The sequence below is a fragment of the Macaca thibetana genome, chromosome 2 (assembly GCF_024542745.1).
Source record: "Macaca thibetana thibetana isolate TM-01 chromosome 2, ASM2454274v1, whole genome shotgun sequence".
NCBI classification, from domain to species: Eukaryota; Metazoa; Chordata; class Mammalia; order Primates; family Cercopithecidae; genus Macaca; species Macaca thibetana.
This window is the reverse complement of record NC_065579.1, coordinates 88,849,883-88,863,589: the sequence shown is the minus strand read 5'-3', so window position 1 is coordinate 88,863,589 and position 13,707 is coordinate 88,849,883. Positions and strand designations below refer to the sequence as shown.

At 39.2% G+C, this 13,707-nt stretch overlaps 1 protein-coding gene across 2 annotated transcripts in view; it reads right to left on the bottom strand.

The window, feature by feature from the left end:
- VPS8 (VPS8 subunit of CORVET complex) overlaps window positions 1-13,707 on the bottom strand; it is a 249,543-nt gene that overhangs the window by 112,539 nt on the left and 123,297 nt on the right. For both annotated transcript variants that reach the window (XM_050778327.1, XM_050778328.1), the window contains exons 34-35: window positions 11,231-11,320; window positions 6,552-6,598 (exon numbers count right to left, since the gene is read on the bottom strand). In XM_050778327.1, coding sequence (XP_050634284.1) covers window positions 6,552-6,598; window positions 11,231-11,320 — 137 coding nt within the window. The remainder of the gene's footprint in view (window positions 1-6,551; window positions 6,599-11,230; window positions 11,321-13,707) is intronic.

Below are 13,707 nucleotides of genomic sequence, written 5' to 3'. Positions count from 1 at the left end.
AAGAAAGTGGTAGAGAACATTATCATTATCTGCCTGTTCAAAAGGGAAAAGGAAGCCAGGCTGGTTATGAAAGTGCCACCGCAAAGAAGATGATGGTAAGAGAAATCTAGCATGGCTGACTCTGTCTTGTGACAAGCCTCATAGGCTGGCTGTCCTCGCTCATTCCTGGGCACAGGCCAAGCTAACCATGAGTGGAATTTAGTTTACAGTTTAACTTTGAAGCAAGGATGGTAACAGTCCCCCTAAAACTAACCCCCACCTTGCTCAGGGACCAAAACCACCTTTGTAAAACAAATGAAAGACTACAAGATTGGGATTATCGGAAGAGCCTGAATTCTGCTAAAATATAGGTGTAGCTAAATGATAGCCAGCCGTTGTAACCTAGTTTGCCTTTCTATAATCCCTTGCTGCTCAAGGCGTCATATGGCCAGATATCATAAGATTTGTGACTTCCCCAATTGCTCCTATAGATAACACCACTATTGTAGAACCTAAAATTGGTCTTTGGAGATGTTTTCAGACTTTTGCATTCTGGCCATCTTCTGTCTCTAACCAGACCTGGAACTCATGACTAAAGCGGTCCTGTGGCCCCCACCAAGAGGCAGACTCAACACATAAGGACCATTTTCCACACTACGATGATTTCATCTCCAACCATTCAGCAGTGCCCATTCCCTAGCTCCTTGCCCACCAAATTATCCATAAAAGCCCTAGCCTCTGAGTTCTCCAGGAAACTGACTTAAGTAATAAGTTATTACACCAGCCCTCCCATGTGGCTATCTGTGTTAATTAATCTCTTTCTCTATTGTAATATTATGGTCTCAGTGAATTGGTTTTTCTGCGTAGCAGGAAGACACTGTTGGGAGATTACAGTTGGGAAACCAGCAAAAGAAACCAGAGGAGGGATGCTGAGTGCCTAAACTAGGGCAGTGGGGGTAAAGACAAGAGGAAAAATCACATAAGAGATAGAGAAGAGGTAGAGTTTACAGATTTTGGTAACTGTTTCTGTGTGGTGTGGTGACAAGGTGGAGTGGGAATGGATAAAGGAAACTGAAAACTTGATCATCACTCTCAGGATTTTATTTAAGATACTTATACCTAATTACCTGTTTTGGCCTATCTTCCTCCATTAGAATGTAAATTCTCTGAAGGCAGGGCCCTGTCTTATTTATCGTTTTATCTCCCATGCCTGTCAAGTGCTTGGTATGCTGTAGTTACTCAGGAAATTGCTACATAAAATAAACAAGTTTATGATATTAATTGTTGAGAGAAAATAAAAGAGAAGAGGTTTAGGTTGGAAAAAGTGAGTATAAATAATTTCATTATAGGTAAGTACAGATTAAAGGAATAAAGAAATATATATATGTAATAAATATATATACAATAAACATATATATACATAGAGAGAGAGAGAGAGAGAGAGAGAGGAGCTGACTGGTGATTAGGAGGTGATGATGTGTTACAATTTAAAAGGCTGAATTTGAGTTGCTGGCAAAATACTAACCAAAGATATAAGATCTAGGGGTAAGCCAGGCCAAATTAACAATCACCTTGGCCACTGTAGGCACTCACTGAAGTAGGTATTTTTTTTTTTAACATGTCAAAGTTCATGAACATATATAATCTTCTAATATATATAATCTTCTAATTTTGTATTTTAACTTTGAAATACGCTATTTCATTACTGAGTGTCAATATCTTAAAATGTCCCTTCAAAAATATCCACAGAAACACTGACAGATTCAGCTAAAATCCAATGCATAACCATTTTCATAATCTATATTTTGCTCCTGGGCAAAGTTACTCATTTTCTTAACAATGTTCAATTTTTATTTTACTTTGATTAAAGACTTTCAGATACAATGTAACACATGTGTTTTTTTCCTTCAAGAAAATCATGCTATATGTTTCAGAGGCCTTCAGAACATTGTTAACAAAGGCTAAGTCAACATTACCAGGAAAATCATACTGAGGAAAATATTCAGAATATAAATATACTTGCACATTCTCTTTATTCCTTATGCAGCTCACGGCCTCACAAAAACACATGTCCTTTTGTATTATCCTTTAAGCAATCCCCACTGCATAAGGAACCTGCAGCTGGGTGTAAGCACATCAGAACTCCTGTGAGAATTCATGGCCAGCAGGAATGCACCCAGGGGGTGGGGGTAGAGTGGAGCTTTATGTAGCAGCTGTCCCAAAAGAAATAATTGGAAGAGGATGCAAATCCTCTCTCCCAAGCTGTTGGCCTTAATTCAGGCAAGTAATTTGCTTCTGGAGGATTAACCCCCTCTCCCCCTAAAACTATCTAATCTTTATATGTACAGATGCCACCAATATCCTTGCAGGTCAATTAATTCGACTGAGGAAACTATTTACATAACAAAGATAATAGAAAGACACCGGGTAAAGACAGAGAAATATACACATGAATTCAACTGGATGACCTATTCTTTTAATAATGCTGTTGACAAAATAAAAGCTACTCCCTCAAAAAACAACCTGATACACGTAAATGTTTGTGTGTGTGTGCACATGTGTGTATTTTTAGTAGAGATGGGGTTTCACCATGTCGGCCAGGTGGGTCTTGAACTCCTGACCTCAGGTGATCCGCCTGCCTCGGCCTCCCAAAGTGCGGGGATTACAGGCATGAGCTAGCACGCCTGGCCATACATGTAAATGTTAAATTAAATATGCATAAACTATACATACAAGAATAAGAATCCTATTAACTCAGGTGTTGGGGGCAAGAGCAAAAAAAGCAACACTCTGAGATGATACATACACACCAGCAGTCCTCATCCCAAAGTAACTGTTTTCTTTCATAATGCTGCTTTAGGAGTTTCATGGGGGAAAAAAACTGGAGGTTAAAAATATCTATTGCTTAAAAATAACAAAAAGAGAAGAAACAAAGGCAAAAATAATTCACGTTTGGCTGTCAGGTAAACTGCTAGCCGGGGCCAGTCTACCTGTTCTCGATGTTGTTTTGACCCTATATCCATATTCCATACTCCCTCAGTTTTCCCAGTACCTGAAAAGAGTCTAATCCTTTAGGTTAGTTAACAAGCACAGTCACTAAAAAACAGGCTAAAATGTAATGAGAAGTTAGTCAATCAGAGACTAATATAAACCAATCCGTGCACTCTGCTTTCTTCTTACCCTTGAGGTCAACTGTATTAGGAAAAGGTGTTGAGTTTTTTCCCCATCTTTTATATGCTTCATTATATTCATGTTATTTATATATTCCTCATTGTAAAAGGGGCCATACAATACAGAAATTGACAAAGCAACTAGAAAACAGTTTTGATGGGGAAATGGAGGAAGGTAATTTGGATTTTTTACATCTATAAAGAACACTCTATACCTGAGTGTGCTTATAATGCAAAGAGCTTGAAGAAGTGTGTGTACCCCGCACCCCTGGAAAGAAGGGAACAGAATGGGGTGGAGGTAGGGTTCAAAGGATACCAAAAACAAACTTTATACAAATCAAAACTTTGTTTAAGAACCGCTCTCAAAGCAAGAAAGGGAAAACTTCTTCTTTTTTCCTTACTCCCTCGGCACTCAACCTTCTTAACCTACTTTCTCTCCCTCAATCCAGAACTCAGTATGTTACTAGTATTATATGTTTATTTACATTGTGGGTTAAAGAGGCTTGTATGGGTTAGCTTGAGATACCATCATTTAAAATGTTCTTTATATAAAAATGATTGAAATGCCAAACATCAAATTCAAAAATAAGTTGAGAGCATAATCTAAATCAATGTCTGCCTCCTATGGAAGACATAAAGTAAGAGGATAAAATATGATGAATCCAAGAATTGGGGCTCTCGAAGCAGAACACTCGGTCTTTGATATTTTGGAGGCAGATCAATACAAAAGTGAGCTCTTTTTAAAGGCAGAGCTAAGGTAAGCTGGTTACTTCAAGGCTCTTAATTTCTGGTAGGCAAAAGTAAAGCTAGAAATTTGGCTGTGAGAGTGAGATCATTCCTGGTCATGTCACTTTTTGGGGAAGGGGAAAGGAAGGCCTGTGAGCGCACTGCCTCTTTTCAAGGTTGGTAACAAAAGACCTTGCGCCTGAATTGATATGACAGGAAAGGAATAATGTGTGAGAGGTAATTATCCTGGTTACGGTTAGCTTAGTGAAATAAAATATACCTGTTTCTCAAGTAAAATAATTTGCGGTTTACTGGTGAACAAAACAACTTTCACAGCACGCGTAAAGGGTCTTACCTAACTAACATCTTTCAAATCTAGATATAGGTAACAATGGAGCAAGACTGTCCACCTTTGATACTTGTGATATGTCTTTTTTTTGTACTATTTATTTTAAATAGTGACTGCAATACCAAAGCAGGTATATTATTTGTATTTGCTTTTTATTAAAAAAGGATTGAAATGCCAAACATCAAATTCAAAAAGTTTAGAGCATAATCTACATCAATGCCTGCCGCCTATATAAGACATAAAGTAAGAGGATAAAATATGATGAATTTAAGAACTGAGATTCTCAAAGCAGAACACTAGATCTTTGACACAGATATTTACATTACCTAATACAGTTTTTTTTTTTTTTTTTTTTTTGAGACGGAGTCTCGCTCTGTCGCCCAGGCTGGAGTGCAGTGGCCGGATCTCAGCTCACTGCAAGCTCCGCCTCCCGGGTTTACGCCATTCTCCTGCCTCAGCCTCCCGAGTAGCTGGGACTACAGGCGCCCACCACCTCGCCTGGCTAGTTTTTTGTATTTTTTAGTAGAGACGGGGTTTCACTGTGTTAGCCAGGATGGTCTCGATCTCCTGACCTCATGATCCGCCCGTCTCGGCCTCCCAAAGTGCTGGGATTACAGGCTTGAGCCACCGTGCCCGGCCCTGTTTTTTTTTTTCTTTAATAAAAAAAAAAAATATTTGGTCACTATCACTTTCCACGCTTCATTTGAGAAAATGCCAAGTTCAAATCTGACCTTCCCCTGTCCTTCCTGCTTGAGTCTCTCCAGGTAGGATGGCAGAGGAAAAGGACTTGATTAAAATAAATTAACCTAAGGGCAGAGCAGTGAATGGATCTAACACAGGGAAAAGTATGGGGGAGGAAAAGAGGGAACTGTGTCACAGAAAAAGAGGTGGACAGGCTCTCAGGCTCTAGAGAAAGGACTGAGAAGTGGGACTGGCGTTTCCTTCTCCTCCTCTGAGCTCCGTGCTCTGCCCTACTTTCATGTCTCCCCTTCCCAGCTCTCCTCACCTCTTCCCATGTTCCTTCCTTCCCTTCCACTCCCAGCTCCAATTCTAAAATCTTTCCATCAGTTAATTCTGGGAGTAGAAAAGGGCCCAAACTGACTCTGAGGGAAATACACATGATTAATAGGAATTTTTTTTAAAAAAGGATGTCTAGCCTCAGTAATAATCTGAGGACAGAGAATTAAAACACAGATACTTTGAAAAGGTGTTGAACACAAGTGGGGGGGGTTGTAATCAGTCTGCTTTTAGTAAACATCTACACATACACATTTGTTTGACTAAATTTAAATGTACCACAGCCTATTCAAGATTCAAATGGTTGAGCTTTCAAAAAAATTTTACAATCAACAAAATTACTGGTATTTTGGTATTTTAAAACAGCACAGAATACAGAAATAACCAAAACTGATATTACAACTGCTAAAGTAAGTAAATAGTTGTTTTTAATGGCCAGCATACATTATAATGAAACCTAAAGTTTGCATGTTTGATATGAAAGCTATGTCGTCTTGGAAAAATACATGTAAACCATGCTTAACTCTAGGTGTGCATCAAAATATTCCAGCTCCCAGTGATTCCGTGGGTTGGGCCAAGGCATCTGAATTTTTAAAAGCTTCGTAGGTGATTCTGATGCACACTACTGGTCAAGAGTAACTATCTTAGAGGATATTAAATATTACTGTCCTCAACTCCCAATGTACTCTATGTAGTTACAGGAAAACTTTAAAACCTCATATGCAGAACTGCTCTGCCTACAAATCCATTATTAATTAATTTCATCATCTCCTTGAGTTTGCTTTTATTTGATATAAGCATCAGAGTAGCAGTGAAAAAACACATTTCAACTTTCCTTCCCACACCATCAGGAAGTTGTTTAAAACTAAACATATTAAGTCAGAGTTTAAAAGGTAATACATTTAGAGGTAGGCTGGGAACCAAGTGTTAACTTTGGAAAGTACAGGCACCATCAATCTCCCACACGAAGTTAGGACTAGGCAAGAGTGAAACAAGGGCAGGAGGGGGAAGCTAACTCTTCTGAAACATGTCCTCGTGGCATGGCTTCATTATTTTATTTACACCCATGAGAACTCACCATATATGCTCATGTTCAAATGGAAAGAAAAGTATTATCTCAAGATACAATCTATTGTTCATATCTTCTATTTTCACATTATCTGTGTACCAGTTGCTCCTACTAATATTAAAAAATTAAGAGATAATTGTACTATTTAGATACTATGGGCTGGTAACTTAATCTCAATTTATTTCCTTTTGTTTCTCATATATATATATATAAAATGAAAGACTAAAGTTTATCAACATACCTTGGGTCAAGAAGACTCCTCAAAAATTTGAAAAGCAAAACCTGGTTCTGAATAGAAAATCAATAAAAATTACAATTAAATATTAAAACAAATTTTTCAAATTCTTCCATAGTAAAGAACTACTTTAACCTATCCCTTTATGCACAGATATCTGAGTACTTCCATAAAGCCCTCGATACGTATCTAAGAAATTCTAAAGAATCATTTGGAGGTTCTTTATGTCTTCTCAATAATTCTAATCACTGTCGCACATTCACTTCTCAGTGTAAACGGAACACAAACACCCTATTATCACCCAAAAAAGACCTCTACTGAGACAAGTCGCCGAACTGTTCCCAGCACAAGGACCCCCGGAGTGGCAGGTGCTTGGAACTGCTCTGTGGATGCTGAGCTCTCGCTGCACTGATCAGTTTCACCCGGCCTTAACCTGGTCCTCCTGTGGCAATGGGTTGCTGTGAGATAGTTCATCGAGGGAAGGTGGGAGTTTGAGGTCCAAGTTAACAACCACCACCAAAAAAGCTCATGAACAATATAAACAACTACAGAAGAGATGCCAATCAAACTGCAACATGTTAGCAATCAATACGCCAAAAAATCTGGGTTCTGTTCTTGTCACTTACTCACAATGTGACTTCCTGTAAGTTACTTATCCTCTGAGCAATTCAAGTTCCTTATGTGAAAAAAAAAAAAAGAGGACAGCAATATCTTCTCTGCCTTCCACACAGGGTAGTAGTGAGGGTTAAAAGAGATAAACCTTCAAATACTACAAAAATATGAATATTTCTAAATTCTTGGGAAACCTATGCAAAAATTGTTATTGTTTAGTTTTTCTTTTTTGTTTTGTATTTTTTGACACATTCACACTTCATCCGTAAAAAAATGGGAGACTCCTAAGGATGAAAAAGATTAATATAAAAATATGATTTAAAAAATATATTTATTTGTATCAGTCTTTGATTTTCTATTTCTTCACTATCACTTTGTGTTGTTTTACATGACTTTCTTCTTGGTTATAACTTAACATTCTGGCATATTTTTCATTTTAAGAATTCTGAAAACAATTGGTTAGAGGCATATTTCTTGTCAATCAAAAGTAAACATACTTTGTAAGATCTATATGGGATTCTTGCAGAATTTATAAAGCTAGGCAATAAAGTAAATACTTCATTTCTTTAAAAGAATTGTCTAAGACTCCACAAACAGACCACAAATAGAAAGCTTTTTATTATCCATCATACTTCAGCTTTTTTTTTTTTTTTTTTGAGACAGGGTCTCACTCTGTCACCCAGGCCAGAATGCAGTGGCATGATCACAGCTCACTGCAGCCTCAACCTCCTGGGTTCAGGTGATCATCCCAATTCAGCCTCCCATATAGCTGGGATGAAAGGCACACACCACCATGTCCAGCTAATTTTCTGGATTTTTTTTGTAGAGATGGGGTTTCACCATGTTTCCCAGGCTGGTCTTGAGCTTCTAAGCTCAAGCGATATGCCTGCCTGGGTCTTGCAAAGTGCTAGAATTATAGGTGTGAGCCACTGTGTCTGGCCTGTACTTTACTTCTATATATTTGTCTGATGAATGACATTATATTTATCTACTGGGTCTGTCTCTTAATATTCTTAGAGACTACAAAAAAAGAAAAGAAAAGAAAAGAAAACCCTACAAGTGATCTTTCTTTTTTTTTTTCAGACGGAGTCTCACTCGGTTGCCCAGGCTGGAGTGCAGTGGCCAGATCTCAGCTCACTGCAAGCTCCGCCTCCCAAGTTTACACCATTCTCCTGCCTCAGCCTCCCGAGTAGCTGGGACTACAGGCGCCCGCCACCTCGCCTGGCTAGTTTTTGTATTTTCTTTTTTAGTAGAGACGGGGTTCCACCGTGTTAGCCAGGATGGTCTCGATCTCCTGACCTCATGATCCGCCCGTCTCGGCCTCCCAAAGTGCTGTGATTACAGGCTTGAGCCACCGCGCCCGGCCACAAGTGATCATTTTAAATCTTAAAGGACAATGACAACACAGCCCCCACCACAGGCAAAATTTACCAGAAGTGCTGACTTTTAAAGGGGAGAGAAGCTCTGGAGGTTGAGAGTAATTTTGGTAGAAACCTCCTCCTACCCTCCCTCAGTAGACTGAATTTCATGTCCTTCCGTGTACTACTTTAGAATCCTGGGCTCCATTAGCATTCCGATCAAACTAGTCTGTAATTGTCTTGGCTTATTTGTCTTCTTTCTAGAGAGCAGGATCACACTTACATGCTTTTGTATCCTCAGTACTTAATATTTTTGGCCCAGAGCAGGTACAGGAGTAATTATTGAATTAATGGATGAGTCTTTTTCTTGAGTTAATGGACCTCATCATTATCATGCTGGACAACCAAGAATGATACCTGGGAGTCGTTTTTAACTCCTCCCACCACATTCAACTAATTTCCAGATCCTATACATTTTACTTTACAAAAATGTCCTAAATCTGTCCTCTCCAACTGCCACTGACTTAGTGCTAGTCCTCCATCTTTTGCCTAGACCTTCTCTCTCTTCCATTCGCTCTCCTTTCCAGTCCATTCTCCCCACTGCTATACAAAGTTAATTTTCTGTAAAATGGATCTAATGATACTGCCCTTTAGCTTTAAAAAACTTCAGTAATTTGCCGGGCACGGTGGCTCACGCCTGTAATCCCAGCACTTTGGGAGGCTGAGGCAGGTGGGTCACCTAAGGTCAGGAGTTCAAGACCAGCCTGGCCAACATGGTGAAACCCCGTCTCTACTAAAATACAAAAACTAGCCGGGCGTGGTGGCAGGCGCCTGTAATCCCAGCTACTCAGGGACTGAGGCAGGAGAATTGCTTGAACCCAGGAGGCAGAGGTAGCAGTGAGCCGAGATGATACCACTGCACTCCAGCCTGGGCAACAGAGCCAAAATCTCACACACACACACACACACACACACACACACACACACACACACACACACACACACACACTAATTCTCAGTACACAGAAGACAGTTTAAATTTCATAGCATCATATATGAAACCATTCCGCATTTGTCTCCAAGCTGTATTTTGCCACCCCTCTAGTTTAGCTCCTCCCCTCCAGCCTATCACTAATAGCTTAATCTAATGCCACTTCCACCATCACCCCCACGACGTCATGCTTCACACAGACCTGACTGTTCTCCGAACATGCAGGCTGCTTCATGCCTTCAAGGCTTTTTATATCCAGAACCTTTTTATCGAGAAAGCCCTGCCCAAGTCTCTGCTTGGAAATCTGACATTAGGCATTCAAGACCAGGTTAGGGATCTTTCGGCATTCTTGTCTTTCTTGCAATCCATCACACTCTTCTTCTCTTGTTCCTACAGCACTTTTCACATATCTCTAGTGTAGCTCTGTCAACACTGGACTGTAATTATGCAAGTGCTTCTCTGTTCCAGAGGGAAAATTTAAGAAAAGGTTGTATTCTTATTTCTGTCCCTAGGGCCTAGCACACTGCTAGAGAGTGGGGCTGCACTAAGTGTCTGAATGAATGAATTCCATGTTTTTGTCTCTCATGCCAGCTACCTCCTACTCACTGCTCTGATTTCCTGCTTGCACAGCTATTCCCAACCACTATTAATGTCACTTGAGGACTTTGGGTGGTGCTTCAAGTCCCTGTCATTGTCCTATTCCCTGCCTCTATCACTTGTGGCTACAATGACAGGGGGCAAACTCAACATCAGCACTGCCATGGTAAGTGGTAAGTGGAATACCTTAAATAGCGCATTCAATAGTACTTCTAACTGAGCTTCTCAATATTTACCACGCATATAGCTGCATTCTAGTTAAGATTTTCCAAGAAAAATTCTAAACAGCACAATTTCAGGATGACAAAGTTTTGAATAAATATGAATCTCAAAGAAAACAGTGTTGTGGGCCAGGAGTGGTGGCTCATGCCTGTAATCCCAGCACTTTGGAAGGCCAAGGCAGGTGGATCACGAGGTCAGGAGATCGAGACTATCCTGGCTAATATGGTGAAACTGTGTCTCTAAAAATATAAAATATTAAAAAATTAAATATATAAAATATAAATATATAAATATATTTTATACATATATTTAAATATACTAAAAATATTTTTAAAAATCAGCCAGGTGTGGTGGCAGGTGCCTGTAGTCCCAGCTACTCGGGAGGCTGAGGCAGGAGAATGGCGTGAACCCAGGAGGTGGAGCTTGCAGTGAGTGGAGATCGCACCACTGCACTCCAGCCTGGGCAACAGAGTGAGACTCCGTATCAAAAAAAAAAAAAAGAAAAAAGAAAACAGGGTTGTGGATCCTACAGCAAAAGAAAATGGGGGAAGAGAGGATCTGTGGATTAGGATTTCTAGAATAAGTACATTATAATTCCAGAAATGCTTCTCTGAAGCTCATATTTGTTATGCACAAAGATCAACTCCCTCATTTCCAAACTAAGAGATCATCACACAACTGCTCCCACACACACGCGCACACACACACACACGCACACACACACGGTATTAGGTTTGTGCCATTAAAGAAATGGCAAAAACCACAATCACTTTTGTACCAACCTAACAGAAATTGCTAATAAATATCAACTGAAGAAATCACTATAATCAAAACTTCTTAGGTGAAGATTTAATAATTGTCTCTCCACTAGATATTTTTCCCCAATATATATTTGCAATACATACCTGAAGTTTTTTAATGACCATTTCAATATGTCCAGAAAAGTGGGTGGCAACCAGCTCCGCAGCTTTACAGGGCTTCAGGGACACAAGTTCCTGGAGTTAAAGGAAAACACAAAGCCATCTTTAATTGCTCATTTAACCAGCATATCCACAGATATGAGGCATGATTACCTACCTCAATATAGTCGCGAGCTCCCATACTGCATTTCAGCAGACCTTGATATAGGGCCTCAATTTAAAGGGCACTTTGCAAATGAGCAAAATTAGAAATGTGTCATGTAAAAAAAAAAAAAAATCAAAATTTAATTTAAAGAAAGGTAATTCAGAACTCTTAGAAAATGAAAGCACTGTAGAATTCTGGATTTCAGCCATGATATCTGCAGGAGAAACAGAAGGAACAAAAGCTTCCCAAGTTCCCTGTCAATGCATTTCACCCTGGAGCTTAAAGTAATAACGTGAAGAAATGAGAAAGTATAGTTGTAATTTATCTGGCTAAGAATTTTAAAACTTTACTTCTGGTGCCCAGTGGATTTAGAAACTGCAAGCATTTTAAGAAATAAACTTCAGGTCTTAAATTTTACATGAAAGTAAAATGTTGACCACTTTTAATCAAACATTGTTAATAAAATCTATTTGTCAAATATAAGACTTTTAATTTGACCTCCCCTTGGACTTTCCTGGACACTACTGGCTATCCTTTTCTTTTTAAAACTCTCTTCTTACTTGGTTTCTGTCACCTAATACTCTACCTTTCCAATTTACCTTCTCTGTGGGGACACTGTGATCAAACACAACCATGATACACGGCTAAAACACAAAGACCAAATACAAAATACTGTATTATTAAATAAAACTCAGACAAGCTACTATGACTACAACATTCACAATGTATCTCATAATTATCATGTTAGGTAGTACTTGTAGATTCGTAATAATTAGCTGCCACAAATAACTATAGTTTATATAACTTTAATGCAATACTCCTAATAAGAGAGAAGGTATAACTAAATATTACAAAGGAGACACTGTTACTGATCTGTAGACATTCAAAAATAAGCTATGATGAATGAATTTATGCCAAGCATTTGGAAATTTAAACAAAATAAATTCCTTAAAAGTACAATTTAATAAACCGACTTGAGAAGAAATAGCCTGATGTGATTTTTTTTTTTTTTTGGTAGAGACGGGGTCTGGCTATGTTGCCCAGGCTGATCTGGAAGCCCTGGGCTCAACAGATCATCCTGCCTTGGCCTCCCAAAGTGCTGGGATTACAGGCATGAGTCACCGTGTCTGCCCCTGATTTGATTTTTAACTATTAAAATAACTGAATGAGTAAAAACTTCCCATATGAAAAACTGTAGGCTCAAATAGCCTCACTGGTAAGTTCTAGTAACTATTTAAGGAAGAAATAATCCCAACCTTAACTAAACCTCTTACAACAGAGAACAGAAAAAAGAAAAATTCTTCAGTGCATTGTATGAAGCTAGTAACATTTTGACAACTAAACCCAGCAGGACAAAATTACAGATAAATCTGAGCCACAATAGATACAAACATCCTAAATAAAAATGAAATTCAGCAATGTGTAAAAAGAATAATATATCAGGATCAAGTAGCACTTAGCTGCAAAAATCAAGGTTGGTTTAATATCAATAAAATGTAACACAAAAACAGAATAAGGAAGAAAACATGATGAAATTCAAAATCCATTCATGAGGACTTTTGGCATACTAGAAATAGAAAAAAACTTCCATAAAAATCCTTATAGTAAACATACTTATGTTGGAAATGAGATTTTTTTTTTGAGACAGAGTCTTGCTCTGTTGCCTAGGCTGGAGTACAGTGGCGCCATCTCGGCTCACTGCAAGCTCCGCCTCCCAAGCTCATGCCATTCTCCTGCCTCAGCCTCTAGAGTAGCTGGGATCAAGCATGTACCACCACGCCCGGCTAATTTTTATATTTTTAGTAGAGACGGGGTTTCACCATGTTGGCCAGGCCGGTCTTAAACTCCTGACCTCAGGTGATCCGCCTGCCTCAGCCTCCCAAAGTGCTGGGATTACAGGAGTGAGCCACCGTGACCCGCGGAAATGAAATTTTTAAAAATGCCATTAACAACAGCATTAAAAATATGAAGTTGTGACAGCAGGTATAACAAAGAATGGGGCTGGGCATGGTGGCTCATGCTTGTAATCCCAGCACTTGGGGAGGCCAAGGCAGGTGAATCATTTGAGGTCAGGACTTTGAGACTAGCCTGGCCAACATGGCAAAATCCTGTCTCTCCTACAAATACAAAAATAAGCTGTGAGTGGTGGTGACATCTGTAATCCCAGCTATTTAGGGAGGATGAGGAAAGAATCATTTGAACCCAGGAGGCTGAGGTTGCAGTGAGCCTAGATGGTGCCACTATACTCCAGCCTGGGCGACACAGTGAGTGAGACTCTGTCTCAGAAAAACAAAACAAAACAAACAAAATGAAAACA